The sequence below is a fragment of the Zootoca vivipara genome, chromosome 2 (assembly GCF_963506605.1).
Source record: "Zootoca vivipara chromosome 2, rZooViv1.1, whole genome shotgun sequence".
In the NCBI taxonomy this organism is placed as follows: Eukaryota; Metazoa; Chordata; class Lepidosauria; order Squamata; family Lacertidae; genus Zootoca; species Zootoca vivipara.
The window spans coordinates 116891445-116907844 of record NC_083277.1 but is presented as its reverse complement, the minus strand read 5'-3'; the positions used below and the strand labels follow the sequence as shown (position 1 = coordinate 116907844).

At 44.1% G+C, this 16400-nt stretch overlaps 1 protein-coding gene across 1 annotated transcript in view; it reads left to right on the top strand.

The window, feature by feature from the left end:
* The first annotated feature begins 218 nt into the window (after positions 1 to 218).
* LOC118077351 (keratin, type II cytoskeletal 5-like) overlaps positions 219 to 16400 on the top strand; it is a 39928-nt gene continuing 23746 nt past the window's right edge. Inside the window, exons 1-8 of the mRNA XM_060272109.1 lie at positions 219 to 854; positions 2352 to 2572; positions 9027 to 9087; positions 10682 to 10777; positions 11233 to 11397; positions 12713 to 12838; positions 13323 to 13543; positions 14510 to 14544. Of these exons, the coding sequence (XP_060128092.1) occupies positions 219 to 854; positions 2352 to 2572; positions 9027 to 9087; positions 10682 to 10777; positions 11233 to 11397; positions 12713 to 12838; positions 13323 to 13543; positions 14510 to 14544 (1561 nt within the window). The remainder of the gene's footprint in view (positions 855 to 2351; positions 2573 to 9026; positions 9088 to 10681; positions 10778 to 11232; positions 11398 to 12712; positions 12839 to 13322; positions 13544 to 14509; positions 14545 to 16400) is intronic.

Genomic DNA, 16400 nt, shown 5'->3' with positions numbered 1-16400 from the left:
GTTCTCTTCAAATTAGCATTGAACAAGTCCAGTTGGACACCTGCGTTCCAGGTGTGTCAAAATCATGAATGCGCTAAATTCATCTCCTGACTTCCAAAGCGGCCAAACCCAGGGGCCCCGGAGGATAAAAGAAGGCATGTTCAAGGGCTCTCCCACCAGAGCACCACTCTTTAGGCTTCCTCCTCTGTAGCAACGTCTCTCGGAGGCAATCCACAAAGATGAACCGGCAGTCCTATAGTATCAGGGCTGGAGGAGGCAGTGGCGGTGGCAGCAGGGCCTTCACTACCACCTCTGCCATTGTCCCAAGTAGCAATAGATCTGGTTTCAGCTCACTTTCTCTTGCCAGAGCTGGCGGAATTGGCATTGGTGGTGGAGGCGGAGGCAGCAGTTTTGGAAGGATCAGTATTGGTGGTGGCGGCGGTAGTGGCGGTGGCTTTGGCAGCAGGAGTCTTTATAATTTTGGTGGCACTAGGAGAATTTCCAGCAGCAGAGCAAGCAACCTCCGCAGTGGATTTGGTGGCGGTGGCGGTGGCAGCGGATTGGGTTTTGGTGGAGGATCTGGTAGTGGATATGGCTTTGGCGGGGGAGCTGGAGGTGGTGGTTTTGGTTTGGGTGGTGGTGGAGGAGGAGGAGGAGGATTTGGTTTTGGTGGTGGATTTGGTGGATCCAAAAGTTCCTTGGGCTTTGGTGGCGGTGGACCTGGCGCTGGTGGCACCATCCAAGAAGTAACCATTAACCAAAGTCTCCTGGCACCGCTCAATTTGGAAATTGATCCTTCTCTCCAAGAGGTGCGGAAAGAGGAGAAGGAGCAGATCAAGACTCTGAACAACAAGTTTGCTTCTTTCATTGACAAGGTGAGACTTCATTCAGCTGTTGTAGGATAGTACAGGAAGAGAAGAAAACCATGTTTATGCCTTATGTGAGGATAAGGAGGTAGACTCAAGACAAATGCATACTGTATGTCTTAACATGTAAGTATAGAGACAAGCTGAGTCTGGGTGGCTGGCTGGCTTAGGAATTCAGGTGTATGTGTGTTATAACAATACACACACAAAAAAACCCATTCAGGGTGTTTGTCGAATCATCAGAAAGTGAATTTGAATTTCACTTTCTAAGTTCAAGGGTTAGGATATCCCCACCCTCCCACCCAAGAGTAGTCTAACTGAATAGTTAAAAGTCTTGTTTCTTCATTCTAATCTAAAACCCATCAACCATAACTGGAAATATTGTGGAGGATGGACTCAAGTGGGAGAAGATAAATTCAACATTTTTGTGAGCAAATTTAAACTGGGGGGAGGATTTGGTTGAGCTTTCTGTTCACTCAGAATTCATTTTGGCTCTCTTCCTTTTGTCTAGGAAAGAAAAACTAGGATTTAGACTATTTTTCATGGTGCAGAAGCTACCATTTAACTGAATAATTGCACAATTTCTACCCCCTTTACTACTTAGCTTAGCATGTTCTGCCTAATGAAGGCCTCAGTTTTAGTTTCTGGCATCTGCATCTAAAAGGATTTCAGGTGATGGTAAGGATCTCCCTGAGTCCCTGAAGAGTTACTGCCAGTCAGAGTAACCAATATTAGGCTAAATTTACAAATACCCTCATCAGGTTTAAGACTGCTTCCTGTGATCTGTTCCTTGTGAAGTCTGCTCTAACATGCCTCTCTCCAGACCACAACTTCCCAAATCCCTGCTTGCACCTTTGCAAGATTTTCTTCAGGGTCTGATGAGTTTCAGTTTGAAGATGCGATGAGGCAATCGCACTGCCCAGTTTACTGCTTTTATTTATATATAAAAATGTTTATGTACTGCCATTTCATTTAAAAAATGTCAAAGTGGTTTACAGCAAAATACATAAAACCACACAGTAAGAACCATATAAAATAGTGAGGCTAAATTGGGATGGGGGTCACCATACCAATGTCAAAGCCACATGTTATCTACATTTTTCACGAGGGTTGCCTGGAAAAAGAAACCCACACAAGCTGTTTCAACTGTGAAGGGGCTGTAGCTCAATGCACCTGCAGTAGGTCAACCTGTGGCACCTCCAGTTAAGAGGATCTCATATAGCAATGTTGAGAAAGATCAATGGCTACTAGCCATGAAAACAATGCTCTGTTGAAGGTGCCATGCTTCTGAATACCAGTTGCTGTGAATCACAGGTGGGGAGAGTGTTGTTGCGTTCAGGTCCTGCTTTCGAACTTCCCAGAGGCATCTGACTGGTCACTGTGAGAACTACGATGCTGGACTAGATGGGCTTTAGGCCTGATCCAGAGGGACTCTTCTTAAGACTGGGCTAGTTGAACTGGGATTCTGATTCAGTAGAAAGAGCTTCATGTGTTCCTTTGTTTCAGGTCCGTTTTCTGGAGCAACAGAACAAGGTTCTGGAGACCAAGTGGACCCTCTTGCAGGATCAAGGCTTGAAATCCGGTGCCAACAAGAGCAACCTTGATCCATTCTTTGAGGCTTACATTAATAACCTAAGGAAACAGCTGGGCAGCCTGATGAATGAGAGGGGGCGGCTGGATGGGGAGCTGAAGAGCATGCAGGATCTTGTTGAAGACTTCAAAACCAAGTAAGTGAATATCTGATGGGGGGGGCAGATATTTATCTGCTCTTCCAGCAGACTTGAGAGTGCAGAGTTAGAAAGTATTATTAGTATTATTATTATTAAAATTTGTATCCCGCCCTTCATCGGCAGATCTCAGGGTTAAAGGGTGGTGCTGTGGTCTAAACCACTGAGCCTCTTGGGCTTGTCGATCAGAAGGTTGGCGGTTTGAATCCGCACAATGGAGTGAGCTCCCATTGCTCTGTCCCTGCTCCTGCCCACCCAAGCAGTTCGAAAGCACACCAGTGCAAGTAGATAAATAGGTACTGCTGCTGCGGGAAAGGAAACAGCGTTTTTGTGCGCTCTGGTTTCCGTCACGGTGTCCCGTTGTGCCAGAAGTGGTTAAGTCATGCTGGCCACATGACCTGGAAAGCTGTCTACGGACAAATGCCGGCTCCCACGGCCTGAAAGCAAAATGAGCGCTGCAACCCCCTTTTGTCCAGGGGTCCTTTACCTTTACCTTTACCTTACCTAGACATCAGGGTGGGTCACAAAATAAAAACACAAAATAAAAACACAACAAAATAAAAACAAAAGCAACCAATAGCCTCTTCATCCCACAAAACACATTTAAAGGGACACAGAATGTTAATCAACCAAAGGCTTGGGAGAAGAGAAACATTTTTACCAGGTGCATAAAGGTGTATAATGAAGGCGTCAGGCGAGCCTCCCCTGAGGAGAGCACCCCACAAACAGGGAGCCCCTGCAGAAAAGGCCCGTTCTTGTGTTGACACACTCTGGACCTCATGTGGAGGAGGCACACAAAGAAGGGCCTCAGGATGATCTCATGGTCCAGGTAGGTTCATGTGGAGAGAGGCGGTCCTTGAGGTATTGCGGTCCTGAAACGTTTAAGGCTTCATAGGTCAAAACCAGCACTTTGAATTGGGCCTGGAAACTAACTGGTAGCCACTGTTGTTGGGCCAGCGTCAGTGTAATATGCTGAAATCATCTTGCCCTGGTGATTAACCTGGCTGCCGAATTCTGTACTAGCTGAGGTTTTCGAACCATCTTCATAGGCAGAGATAGAAAGTAGCAGAGTAGCTGTGATAATGCCCGCTTTAATGTACCTGTCACAGAGGAGGCGTTGCGACTACTCTAGAGTAACGACTCTCCAGACCGTTGCCTTTTCATGCTTTTATTGTGTGCAGGCTATTTACAGTGCTAGAGCTGTACAGGATACATTTTCTTAGTCTGACCCAGAACCCTGGAATGGCGCTTCCCGCGTTTTCTTCCAACATAAGAGTCTGGGCACCCCAAATCTCCTTCCGCGTTTCCTCCTGCGTAATTCCGGAACCGGAGGAAAAAAGGGTCTCCTTTCCATGTTTTCCTTCTCCCCCCCTTTCCCCTGCTCTCTCTTCCTCTCTCACGTGCAACAGGGGCTCTGCTATCCTGCCAGAGCCCTGTCTCCTACTTCCTCCTTCCCCACTGGACTCTTCCCCCTCCCCGCTAGCTCCGCTGCTGGTGGAGGAACTGCTCCTCAAGATGGGAGGGGGCTCTCTGTACTGTTTCCCCCTCACAGTACCCTAGCGGGCTAAACACAGAGGCTGTTCAGATTCCCTCTGGTGTGTAGACTCTACCAATGGGATGTATGCTACTGTCATAGACATATGCAAGCATCCATTCCTGTATGCACTATGAACTCCTGTATACACATAATATATTTGGTAATAAATAATCAAATAATTTTATTTCTACCCCGCCCACCTGGCTGGGTTCCCCCAGCCACTCTGGACAGCTTCCAGCACATATAAAAACATAATAAAACATCAAACTTGACAACTTAAACTTTAAAATGTCAAACATTAAAAACTTCCTGATACAAAATGACATGGAACTGTTTTGTTTATCTTGCATTTTGTCATATACAGTGATGACATTGTATTAATCGCATTTCCCTAGATGTTAAAAGAGTATGTTAGTGCTATAAAATTGTTCCAGTTGTGTATATTGGATTCATACTGTCATTTCTGAAAAAATAACTTTGCAGTCGTGATAGAGCAATGCTTTTCTCTTGGTCCAGATGTAGAGTTGTGTTGTCTCAGACAAGTTATATGACTAGGACCTTTCTTGAATATCTCCAGTATATGAAAATAAGCAACTCTCTCACCCCTTCCCTAAATGCAACAACATGGCAAATAAATAAATGTCAAAGGCAACTTGACTAATATAAGCGTATGCTGATAAAACGTTTTATAGAAGCAATTACTAATAATACCAGGGAGTAGTGGAAACTGGCTACTGACTCAAGACTGAGTCATGCAGTCATGCAATTTTGATGTGGTTGAAATCAAGAGAAAGGGGCCTTTTCGGAGATTCTTGGCATGTTGGGCCAATTTTTCAAATGCCGCAACAATAGTTCAGAATGCAGAGTGGCAAATCTTTTCAAAGTGAGTCAAACAAGGATATGGTGAATCACAATCTGGACATTTTGCCTCAAGGCTTGGTTCAGCCCTTTTGAAGCTACTGGCTGAAAAAGCCAACTTTTCAAGTAACCGGGAAGACGTTAATATGGAAAAGCTGCTTGTGGGGCATACACATATAAACATATAGAAGCTGAATTAGCTGGAAGCCAGACCGCCTTCACTTAGAGATACTTCTCTTGGACTGCCATGATCACACACATCTGTGCAGCAGCTCCACCTAAACACCAGAGATACTCCAAGACAGGTTACACCCTGCGGAATAAGGACAGGAGCATTACTCTCTGGTAGCTGGTCTTCTCTGTATCATTGAGACTTTGTTTTGTTGCCCCTTCTGCAAGAGCAAGGCCGGGAAACCTACCTTATGAGACGGATTTAGTACACTGACTAGGCCTCACTGAGAGGGAGAGAAAATCCAATTTAGGGGCATTGTAACATCTGCTAAAGGGACGCAGGGGGCGCTGTGGTGTAAACCACTGAGCCTAGGGCTTGCCGATCAGAAGGTCGGCGGTTCGAATATCCGCGATGGGTTGAGCTCCCATTGTTCGGTTCCAGCTCCTGCCAACCTAGCAGTTTAAAAGCACGTCAAAGTGCAAGTAGATAAATAGGTACCTCTCTGGTGGGAAGGTAAACGACGTTTCCGTGCACTGCTCTGGTTTAGTCATGCTGGCCACATGACCCGGAAAAACTCTGCGGACAAACATCAGCTCCCTCGGCCAGTAAAGCGAGATGAGTGCCGCAACCCCAGAGTCGTTCGTGACTGGACTTAACTGTCAGGGGTCCTTTACCTTTACCTTTACCTTAACATCTGCTAGTCCTGACAATTGAAGTGAGACAGTAGTTAGGCTTTGAGGACTATTTTGCTTGACGGTTCTTTTCTTGGGTCAGAGATACTAATATTCTTTGTTTTTCTTTTGTTTGTCCCTGAGAGCTTTTGGAAGGGGATTTGAATGTAAGACAGGCATGGGCAAAAGTGGTGAACAAAGAGTGGCAGGCCAAGTGTAGGAAACAAAGGGTTAGGCCAAGGGTCGGGAGCCGTTGGCCCTCCCGATGTTGCTGAACTACAACCCCATCATCCCCAGCAATTGGCCATGAATGATGGGACTGATGACAGGTCAACTGTCCCTAACACCTGGGTTAAGTGTGTTCTGGAATTTGCCTCTGCCACAAAGAAGCTATGCTGGTTCCTATTGGTTGTTAAGCCATTGAGGTTGAGTGCCAAGTTGGTGCATGCTAGAACAACGACCTGGATGAGAGAGCAGTACATGTGAAAAGGATCTAGGAGTCTTGGTAGACCACAAACTTGACATGAGTCAACAGTGTAATGCAGAAGCTAAAAAAGCCAATGCAATTCTGGGCTGCATCAATAGGAGTATAGCATCTAGATCAATGCTTTGAAGGTGTTTCCTGCTTGGCAGGGGGTTGGACTGGATGGTCCTTGTGGTCTCTTCCAACTCTATGATTCCATGAGGGTGCCAATTGGCAATGTACCACCAAGACTTGGTGGCAGGCCAGATATGCCCACTTTGATTACCATCTTGATGTTACTATGATTGTTACTCTTTAACAGTTGGAGCTGGGGACCGAAATGGTCTGAACGGAAGGGTTTAATGCTCCATGAAAACGGTGTGGGTGTGGGTGTGGGTGGGTGTCAAAATCTGTCAGCATAGGTTAGGAGTGGTCAAATCTGTCAATTTTGATCTCTCTCACTTTCTCATTTTTAAAATATTAAATTCAGTTCTCCACATTTCCATAGCAATTTGATTTTTAATAAAAACAGAATTTAATTAGAATTTCTCCTGATACACTTATTTTGGATGCAGTTTTACTAATAAACAGATTTCTGCAAGCAATTTTCCCTAATATATAATGCATTCTGTGACTGTATAATCTATTATCTTGCATGTTACTTTCACTGCTGTATGCATTCTGTTGCACACTGCCTTAACATATGCATATTTTAACACACTGGCTGGAGAACGGCATCAAACTAGAGAACTTTCAAGGACAATTTTTGTTTGCATATTGGTTTGACAAGTGTGAATTAGTTGGTATCTCATCAAGGTGCAAATAAAACTGGATTTCTCCCCCATCCCTGCCTGAGGCAGATGGCCTCGCTGCTTAATGGTAGGGCCAGTCCTGGTTCTCATAGCTGGTGCAAAGATAAAGCAACTCGTAAAGGCTTCAATTGGCACAAAACCAGTTTGCACAGGGGAAACTCCCAAACCTCAGATGACACAATGAGGGCTACTATCTCAGACCACACCACGATGACACAATGAGACCTGTCACTCAAAGGTGGAATTAATGTGAGAGTTTGTCTCCAGATCAGATTGGCTAATGAGACTTGGGGATTTAATTGCTTTCGTCTGGAGCTTGTGGATTACCTCACCTGCTTAAGTCATCCATGGGGGGGATTTGCTTTGCAAGCGCATCTCTGCTTCTATGCACCTCTGCTGTGTGCAGGCTGCTAGGTATGGGCTACTGGTTTTGTGCTATGCTACCAACATGAACATCATTTCTTGTATGATTTTATTTTTTCATTGGCATGTACAATTCCTCAAGCAGCCCCCCACCCCAAGGTTAAACAGCCGTTTGTTCTGGAGCAGAGAAATCAGGAGAGGAATGCCTCTGGAGCCCAAGTTCAATTACCCAGGCTGTCATTCAGCTCCAAGCCTGAAAACTAATGGACACTGTCACAGTGGGGGAAAGGAGTGCCACAACCTCTCCAGCCAAATCCCACAGCATCTTCCTTGACTGTTAAGGTTAACAGATGAAAGTTGGAACCTTTGGCTTCAGCTTTACATGCTTTCTTAACTCCTGATAGGCAAAACATACACTCAATAGTTTACTTGTTTGGTTCTTATGATTATTTTAATTGAGGTGGCTTCCAGAGTTTAAAAACAAAACTATTAAAATAGCCATTCCAAAAGCACACACATTAATTACAAAGCAGCAATAAAGGCATGTAAAACAGCTTAACTCAATGAAACATTAGAAACCTGAAGAAGAATAAAAAGCCATAGCCTGCTGCATAAAACTCAGCAAACAAAGTGAGCAGGCTGGAGGAAAGCATTTTTGAGTTGGGGTGCCAACACAGGAAAGTCCCTTTTCCAAGTTGCCATGCACCTCACCTTTCATGACAAAGGCTCCCCAAGAAGGACTTTTGAGATTCCTGTGAGAGCTGGTGGTCCTTGCAGTTGAAACCAAATGATGCCTCGGGGTGGGGAATGAGGATACACCTTGAGTGATACATTCAAAGAATTTAAGGGATACTAGTCAGTTGACTAAAGGCAACTTCAATGGTAATTGAATATTTTGATAATGTTTTTGAAATTTGGAGGCCCACAGACATATACTTGCATAATATTTTCATATGCTACTGTGATATATGGGCGTGACTGTTGAATTTAAATGTCACAGAAGCTGAACCAACTAATTTTCCATCCAAATGATCCCAGATAAATTCTTAAATTAATTTGTACATCAGTTGATTTCCCAAACATCCTACTCCATACCAAATCAGTGCTCCCTCAATTATCCCCATCCATTATATCAAAAACATCACTACATAAAACCATCTTAAGTTATTCCCACCAACCATCAGTTTAGTGAGTAAATCAAATCACAAACACACCCATTAATTTCCCCCTGAATTCATGTACCAATCAGAAACATACAAAAAAAAATCTGGGGGTCCATGATCTGCAGGCACACTCTAAACAACACCCTGACTTTGGGGGTATTTTTCCGCAGATATATAGGGTGAGCAGAGTACAATGTCAAAGGCTCTGCAATCAGGGCTCATATCCTAACATCATATCTACCCACTTGGAACACACTGGAAATAGATAAAAGTTTTCAGAGGTGATTTATGGCAATAGGTGCCGTATGTGCTATGTACTACATTATCATTGTGGTTCATTTTGAAATGCCTAAAGGCACGATGAATAGATGTAATACAGTTACAAACTGAAACTTTTTGCTTCTTGTACTGATAGATACGAAGAGGAAATCAACCGGCGCACATCTGCCGAAAATGAGTTTGTCATGCTCAAGAAGGTGAGGCTTCGTGCTCTGAAGGTTGATGACCAGCTGGGTTAAGTAAGAGGGACCCAATATTATATCTGAGCTTATGTTTCATTCAGCAAGAAAAGGACTTGTTGGCTTGGTGTGACTTCTCTTGGTGCATTTTGTACTAAGCTGGAGGGAAATGTACACATAAGGCATGCATTCTGTGCCAGCTTTAAAAGAGAATATGTGGGGGCACCATTTAAGGAAGGTGGTAGCTCTCCCTCTCCACATGTGATTATTCCCCAGGACCATCTGTAGCAAGCATCTCACTGGTTCTATATTCTGAGTGACTTTTGAAGAAAGCAAAGGGTCAGCACCTGGAACCAAATCTTCCACTAGCCTCCCACTTACAAACTTAGGAGCAAAAGAGTCGAGAAACTGGCATCAGGAGGAGGTGAATTTGTTCTAGGAGTGTAAGGAAGCAGTGATTTCCATCCTATCCTGTGTTCAACACAATCAGCCCTGCTTGTATTCTACTGCAGTTCAACTTCTGCTATAACCTACATTATTCATCTTGCTGTCCACTATGGCCAAAACTAATGCAATTAAATATGTAATTAATTACACAATTGGGGAAACAGGTGGCGCTGTGGGTTAAACCACTGAGCCTAGGGCTTGCTGATCAGAAGGTCGGCGGTTCAAATCCCTGTGACGGGGTGAGCTCCTGTTGCTTAGTCCCAGCTCCTGCCCACCTAGCAGTTTGAAAGCACATCAAAATGCAAGTAGATAAATAGGAAGGAAGGTAAACGGCGTTTCCATGTGCTGCTCTGGTTTGCCAGAAGCGTCTTTGTCATGCTGGCCACATGACCTGGAAGCTGTACGCCGGCTCCCTTGGCCAATAATGCGAGATGAGCGCGCAGCCCCAGAGTCGGTCACGACTGGACCTAATGGTCAGGGGTCCCTTTACCTTTACCTTTAATTACACAATTAACCTCCATACATTTCAATGGAAGGGAAACATTTTTTTAAAAAATGCAGAAAATAATGTAACTGTATAACGTTTGTGGATTTTTAAAAAAGCAAAGATAGTAGATGCTACTTACATCTGCTTGTGTGGTTTGGGTTCCTGACCTGAGGTGAATATGCAAATTGTGTCTACTTCTGCTCTCATTTCTGTTTCTAATACAATTCTCTGAAACCCTTAATTTGCTCTTAGGCCATTTTCTGGACTAAGGCACCGCCCACTATCCCACATATCACCCTTTAGGAGACTAGTTGCTGAGCAAGGAAATAAGCAGTAAATGGACTTGGGCATATTGGTGTCCCTATTCTTCCCCAAAATAGTGTCTGTGCTGACAAAGATGGCTCTTTTTGAGATAAAAAGGGAGAGAGAAATAATAACAAATGCTTCTAAAGAACATTTCCTTTGTAACTCAATCATGAATCTCCTTAAGATTGGGCATTTGGATCCTTTTATATTATTATTGTGCCCATTCACTGTTTTCTCTCCAATGAAATCCAAGCAAAGTTTATTTATGTATTGAATTTATATACTGCCCTATATCCAAAGGTCTCAGGGCAGTTCACGGAACAAAATTAGAATATAAAAACACAAAAAATTGGTTCCTTACTGTCTTTTTAGGATGTGGATGCTGCCTACATGAACAAGGTGGAGCTGGAGGCCAAGGTGGATTCCCTGACCGATGAGCTCAACTTCCTGAGGGCACTCTATGAAGCGGTATTCAGTCTTCTTCTTACCTTCAAAACATAGACCTAAAAATCAGGCTGATAAATGTTAAGACAGCATTGTGACGAAGCAAGACATTTCTAAATACCATCCTTTCTTTTACATTTTGCTTTCCCCCCTAAACATTTGGATTTACATTGTCTTAATGTGATTTCTCACAAACAATAGTCCTAATTTTAGATGCTGTTAATGATGTATAGAAGAAAGATTTGATGTTTCACACCAGAGCTCCAAAATCCATCTGCCACTGAAAATTCGGAATCGTCAGTTGTTATTATTGTTGTTGTTTGTTATGAATGTCAAGGTCTCCCCCATGTGACCCTGTTCTCTAGAAAGCTGACTATTTTACAGATGTGTGTCACCTACCAATCTGATCCTGTCCCACCCCAATAACGCCCAAAATATGAAATGTTTTCTAGCCAGATTTGGTCCTCTATGTTTTTCAGGAGCTAGGTCAGTTGCAGGCCTCCATGTCTGATACTGCTGTCATCCTTTCAATGGATAACAATCGAGACTTGGACCTGAATGGCATTGTTTCTGAGGTGAAAGCACAATATGAAGACATTGCCAACCGGAGCCGAGCTGAAGCAGAGGCATGGTACCAAACTAAGGTGAGCAGATTTAGCATGGAAAGTGGCCCTTGGGCCCTGGTACGTCCAAGGGACACCTCTGATAAAACATGGGTCTGGAGATGCTTAAGATCTTTTAAGCTTGGTGGGGAGGTTGGAATGGAGTAAATATGAAGTAATTGGGGGGGGGCAGTCATAGTTAAGCAGGGAAGGAAATAATTAAATGCCAGCTCCCCAACTGCTGTGATCCCAATACAGTGGGACCTCGACTTACGAATTTAATCCGTTCCCAATGCACACTCATAGGTTAAAAACTTCGTAAGTCGAGTTTCCCATAGGAAAAGCGGTTTCCCATAGGAATGCATTGGAACTGGAAAAATTCGTAAGTCGAGGAAACCGCATCTAAAAACTCATAAGTCGAGGAAACCGCATCTAGCCGCGAACGGGTTTTCCATTCAGATGTCGAAAAAATCGTAAGCACGCAGCCACTTTTTCCGCTCGTCGTAAGTCGAAAACGTCTGATGTCGAGTAGTTTGTAAGTCGAGGTCGCACTGTAATTCTCAGTCTCTCCTCTGCCACTGTGGTTGCTATTTCCAATTTAAAGAATGTGTCTATGAAATGCAAAGGTGCATTTAACAGGTCACATCTAGTTTGGTCTACAAGATATCACAATCTAGTCCCAAGATTTCTGTTATAAATCTTATCTCCGTATTGGATTGTAGCCAGGATAGTCCCAGAAATCCACTTGCATAACAGTTTGAATCCTGCTCCCTGAGGAGAAATAGAGAAAGTCCACACGAGCTACTCTAACTTTCTAAGTAGTCTAATATCTTGAGCCAAAACACATTCAGAACACGAGAGACTAATTCAGATATCAAATTTGCAAAGTTCAACCATGTGGCATGTCCTTTCAGCTGAGATGTGACTGAGTCGAGTGTTAGGTGCCAGTAACTGGCAGTCCCAAAATTAACTGGTCATTAACCAGTGAACTGCCTGAAGGATGAAAGGCATCATTGCTTTTTAATACCAGTCAGTGAGGAAAAACAGTGAAAGAGAACTATTCATTTTGCTGGATTTGCCTGTAGGTTTCCTCCATAAGTATCTAGTTGGCCACACTGGGAAAACAGGATGCTAGCTAGATCCAGCAGAGCTCTGCTTAGCTTCTTCAATCCAGTCCCCTTGGTGATGTCATTTGGACCTCCCAACAGCCAATGCCAGAAATGAGGATTGTGGATGAGCAGAATCTTTGAAAATGGGCTTTCTCAGATCGGGGGGCATTCATTGCTGACCAGGGCTGTGTAATTGTGTCTTTCCTTCAACCCATCTCTGCCTTCCCTTCTCTTCCCTGCTGTAATAGTTTGAGGAGCTCCAAGCTAGTGCAGGGAAGCATGGCGATGATCTGCGTAATACTAAAGGTGAAATTTCAGAGCTCAACCGGATGATTCAAAGGATACGGTCAGAAATTGAAAACGCCAGGAACCAGGTAAGAAAATCTGTAATTGATGCAATGTTCTCTCCCAGTAGGCAATGTAACAATGCTTTCAAAGGCAACTGTTGGTTAAGGGTCACATGACATAAGCCATCTGCATTGGATAGCCTTGTCACTACTTTGTGGGGTGACGGGGAAAGGAAGTCCTGTTTTGGGCTCTGGAACTTTGTAAAGTGTGGGAATTCATTAAAATGAAAACTGCCATTTTTGAACTGACAATAGAATCTGGGAAGGACGGAAATAAAATTTATACCCCAAAATGAGCAGCCCTGTGTACATTGACTCAAAAGCAAGTTCACTCCTTACAAAATAGAATTGCAGCCTAATTGATTCAAAGACTAAGAAATAAATTAACACATGATGATAGCAGCAATATTTACAGTAATAATCATGATAGCAATAATAGCAATAATAATGAATGTACAAATACTAATGACTAAAGAGGACAAGGAATTTAACAACACCTTCCTTCTTACAGTGTGCAAATCTGCAGACAGCTATTGCGGATTCTGAGGAGCGAGGTGAATTAGCTCTCAAAGATGCCAGAGCCAAACTCATTGACTTGGAAGATGCTCTACAGAAAGCTAAGGAAGAAATGACCCGCCTACTGCGGGAGTACCAGGAGCTCATGAATGTCAAACTGGCACTGGATATTGAAATTGCCACCTACAGGAAGCTGCTGGAAGGGGAGGAGAATAGGTGAGCTGGTTAAAGAGATCATAACCGTATGAGCTGCTTCAGTTTCTTTTTGCAGGGGACTCTATGTGGAGATGAAACAATATCTGCAATGGCCACAACTCTGTCAACGGATGCCTGTTAAGTTTGCTTTGTCTGGCTCCCAGTACGTTTCCGAGCACAGTTCAAAGTGTTGGTGCTGACCTTTAAAGCCCTAAACAGCCTCGGCCCAGTATACCTGAAGTCTCTACCCCCATCGTTCAGCCTCCCTGAGCTCCAGCTCCAAGGGCCTTCTGGCGGTTCTTTCACTGTGAGAAGTGAGGTTACATGGAACCAGGCAGAGGGCCTTCAGTAGCCCTCTCATCAGATGTCAAGGAAATAAACAACTATCTGACTTTCAGAAGACATCTGAGGGCAGCCCTGTTTGGGGAAGATTTTTTAAGGATTTATGTTTTTATTATGTTTTTAGATATGTTGTAAGCTGCCCAGAGTGGCTGGGGAAACCCAGCCAGAAGGGCGAGCTATAGATAATCAAATTATTATTATAAAAAATTGCAATAATAAGTAATACAACATTTGATTATCTTCTTCAAACACAAAATAAAATGTTTTAGTACACAAATCATTTCGCTAATCTTGTGAATTGTGATGGAGTGTTTGTTGCAGTAGGGAAAGAAATACTCCTTGTGGTGGCATGGACTTTGAGAGTCTTTGAGGTATTGCTCTAACACAGCTCAGATCTTAAGCATCAATATCTTTGCTTCCATTGTGCATCAATTATTTTTCCAAATTCTTGCAGATCTTAAGTACATCTTCAGTAGATTTTTTTTTGATACTGTATATATCACACAGGAAGCCAAATAGGGAAATATATTGTTGTAGATGTTGGAAACTCTATTTAACAGATAACATTGTCCCTTATATATACAACAGACCATATTCATTGTAATAGATGAGCCATTTTTCATCTGGCTATTTCTTCTCCAACAGGCTAACTGGAGAAGGAGTCAATCCCGTAAGCTTCTGTAAGTATCATGAGCATTTTATTTTATTTGCTGGGCTCCTGGCCCAGAATAAGTTATTAAGAATGTGATGAGGATTGGTTCATTTATTCCCAAACTAGCTGGCCCTGCCACGCATTGCTGTGGCTCAGTCAGTTAAATGGAGCCTCAGAGTCCCCCTTCAGACCCCCCTCACCTTCAGAGTCCCCCTGTTTTACACGTGTTATGTTTACACAGGCGCATCCCTGTGACTCCCCCACCCTGTTCCGACCCATTACCTATCCCGCCCCTCCTCCCCCCCACCCCGGCTCATCCCTGTGATTGGGCCCACCCTGTCCTGACCCAAGACTTCGAAAATTTAGAAGCTGAGAGAAACTGAATATTTCAGATCTCTGGGCGTAGCTGGTGCGTCGTGATGAACTAAGCTGCCATGTTAGACATTTGCATGACTCTTTCCACGCAGCATTGATCTCTGTTCTTTTTCTCTCTCCCTCTGCCAACATCTGGACCCTGGCATCATTGCAATGGAGTAATGATGCACAGGGAATTCCTGCACTACAGAAATCAGGCATAGATGTGGGGGAGTCCCAGCAGCACCCCTATAATTCAGAAAGCAGCATCCCATCCTTGAGGCCCAAATGACTGGGCAAACGAACAGGAGAGAGGGATGCCAGGAGACAAGATTAAACAGGCTGTCCCAGAGTTGCAAGGCGGGAGATGCATCTCTTGGTGTGTGAAAGTGGAAAGAGCTTGCAGTTTTAATCTAGGGAGAGGCTATGCCCCAGCTGCCAAATGTTTTGGAAACCCTGGAGAAGATCTTGAAGGGCTGCCATCCCAGTTAGGCACCCTGATCGGATTCCTTCCTTAGTATTGCATTCCAGGCAGCAGCTTCTTCCAGCACTACCAGCTGGGAACAATAGCACACAGCTGGGGCTGTTCCAAGGAAAAGGCTGGTCCCTTTTTCCCAGGGAGATTCCCACAGTCAGCATGGGAAGGCAACAGTGACTGTGTTGTAAGCAACCAAGGCCCTTAGAGTGGCAAGTTCCCATAGATTGCCTTGGATCAGCAGGGGGTGGCATAAAAGCAGCAAGTTGGTTTGTGCAGTGGACATCCACTCTGCTGAGGATCCCAGGACTGCACCTTTCTTTCCCCCCCCCTAAGTCCCATAACACAGGAGGAAAGCCTGCTGCTTCATCCCAATCTTCCTCCTCCTCCTTCTACCAGTCTCCTCCAAGTGGCTTCTTCCTCAGCCGTGCCCTCTCCTTTTATCACCAGCAAACAAGCTCTCTTCTTGCTTTCAAATAGGATGGAGTATCTTTCCCCTCTTCTGGCCTTCCACCTATGGTGAGATGTCCAGATCAAAATCCCAGTTGGGTAGCTCATGAGAGTGATGAGTACAGTTGCTGTGGGAATTCCCCATTCACTCCTACCCACCACTGGATCATGCTGTCTATCCATACCTACTCCATTTCCATGCAGTCTGGCTTCCGTCATGGTGTCCTGTTGCACCAGAAGTGGTTTAGTCATGCTGGCCACATGACCAGTCTGTGGACAAATGCTGGCTCCCTTGGCCTGAAAGCGAGATGAGCACCTCAACCCCATAGTCATCTTTGACTGGACTTAACCATCCAGGGGTGCTTTACCTTTTTTTTTTTTTACATGTCCTCCTTCACTGATCCATAGTTGCATCCATCAGTGGTGAAGACCAGAGGAGCTAAAATAGCAAAAGAAAATCAGAAAATTTTGGCAATTGTCTTAGACTATGAGTTGATTATTAGACCTGGTACCTAGGAATGGAGGGGGAAGTTGGTTCAGTTCTCAATTTGATGTGAACCTATATAATTTCCTGAAACAATGTGCAATAGGGTGATGGCCTTTTT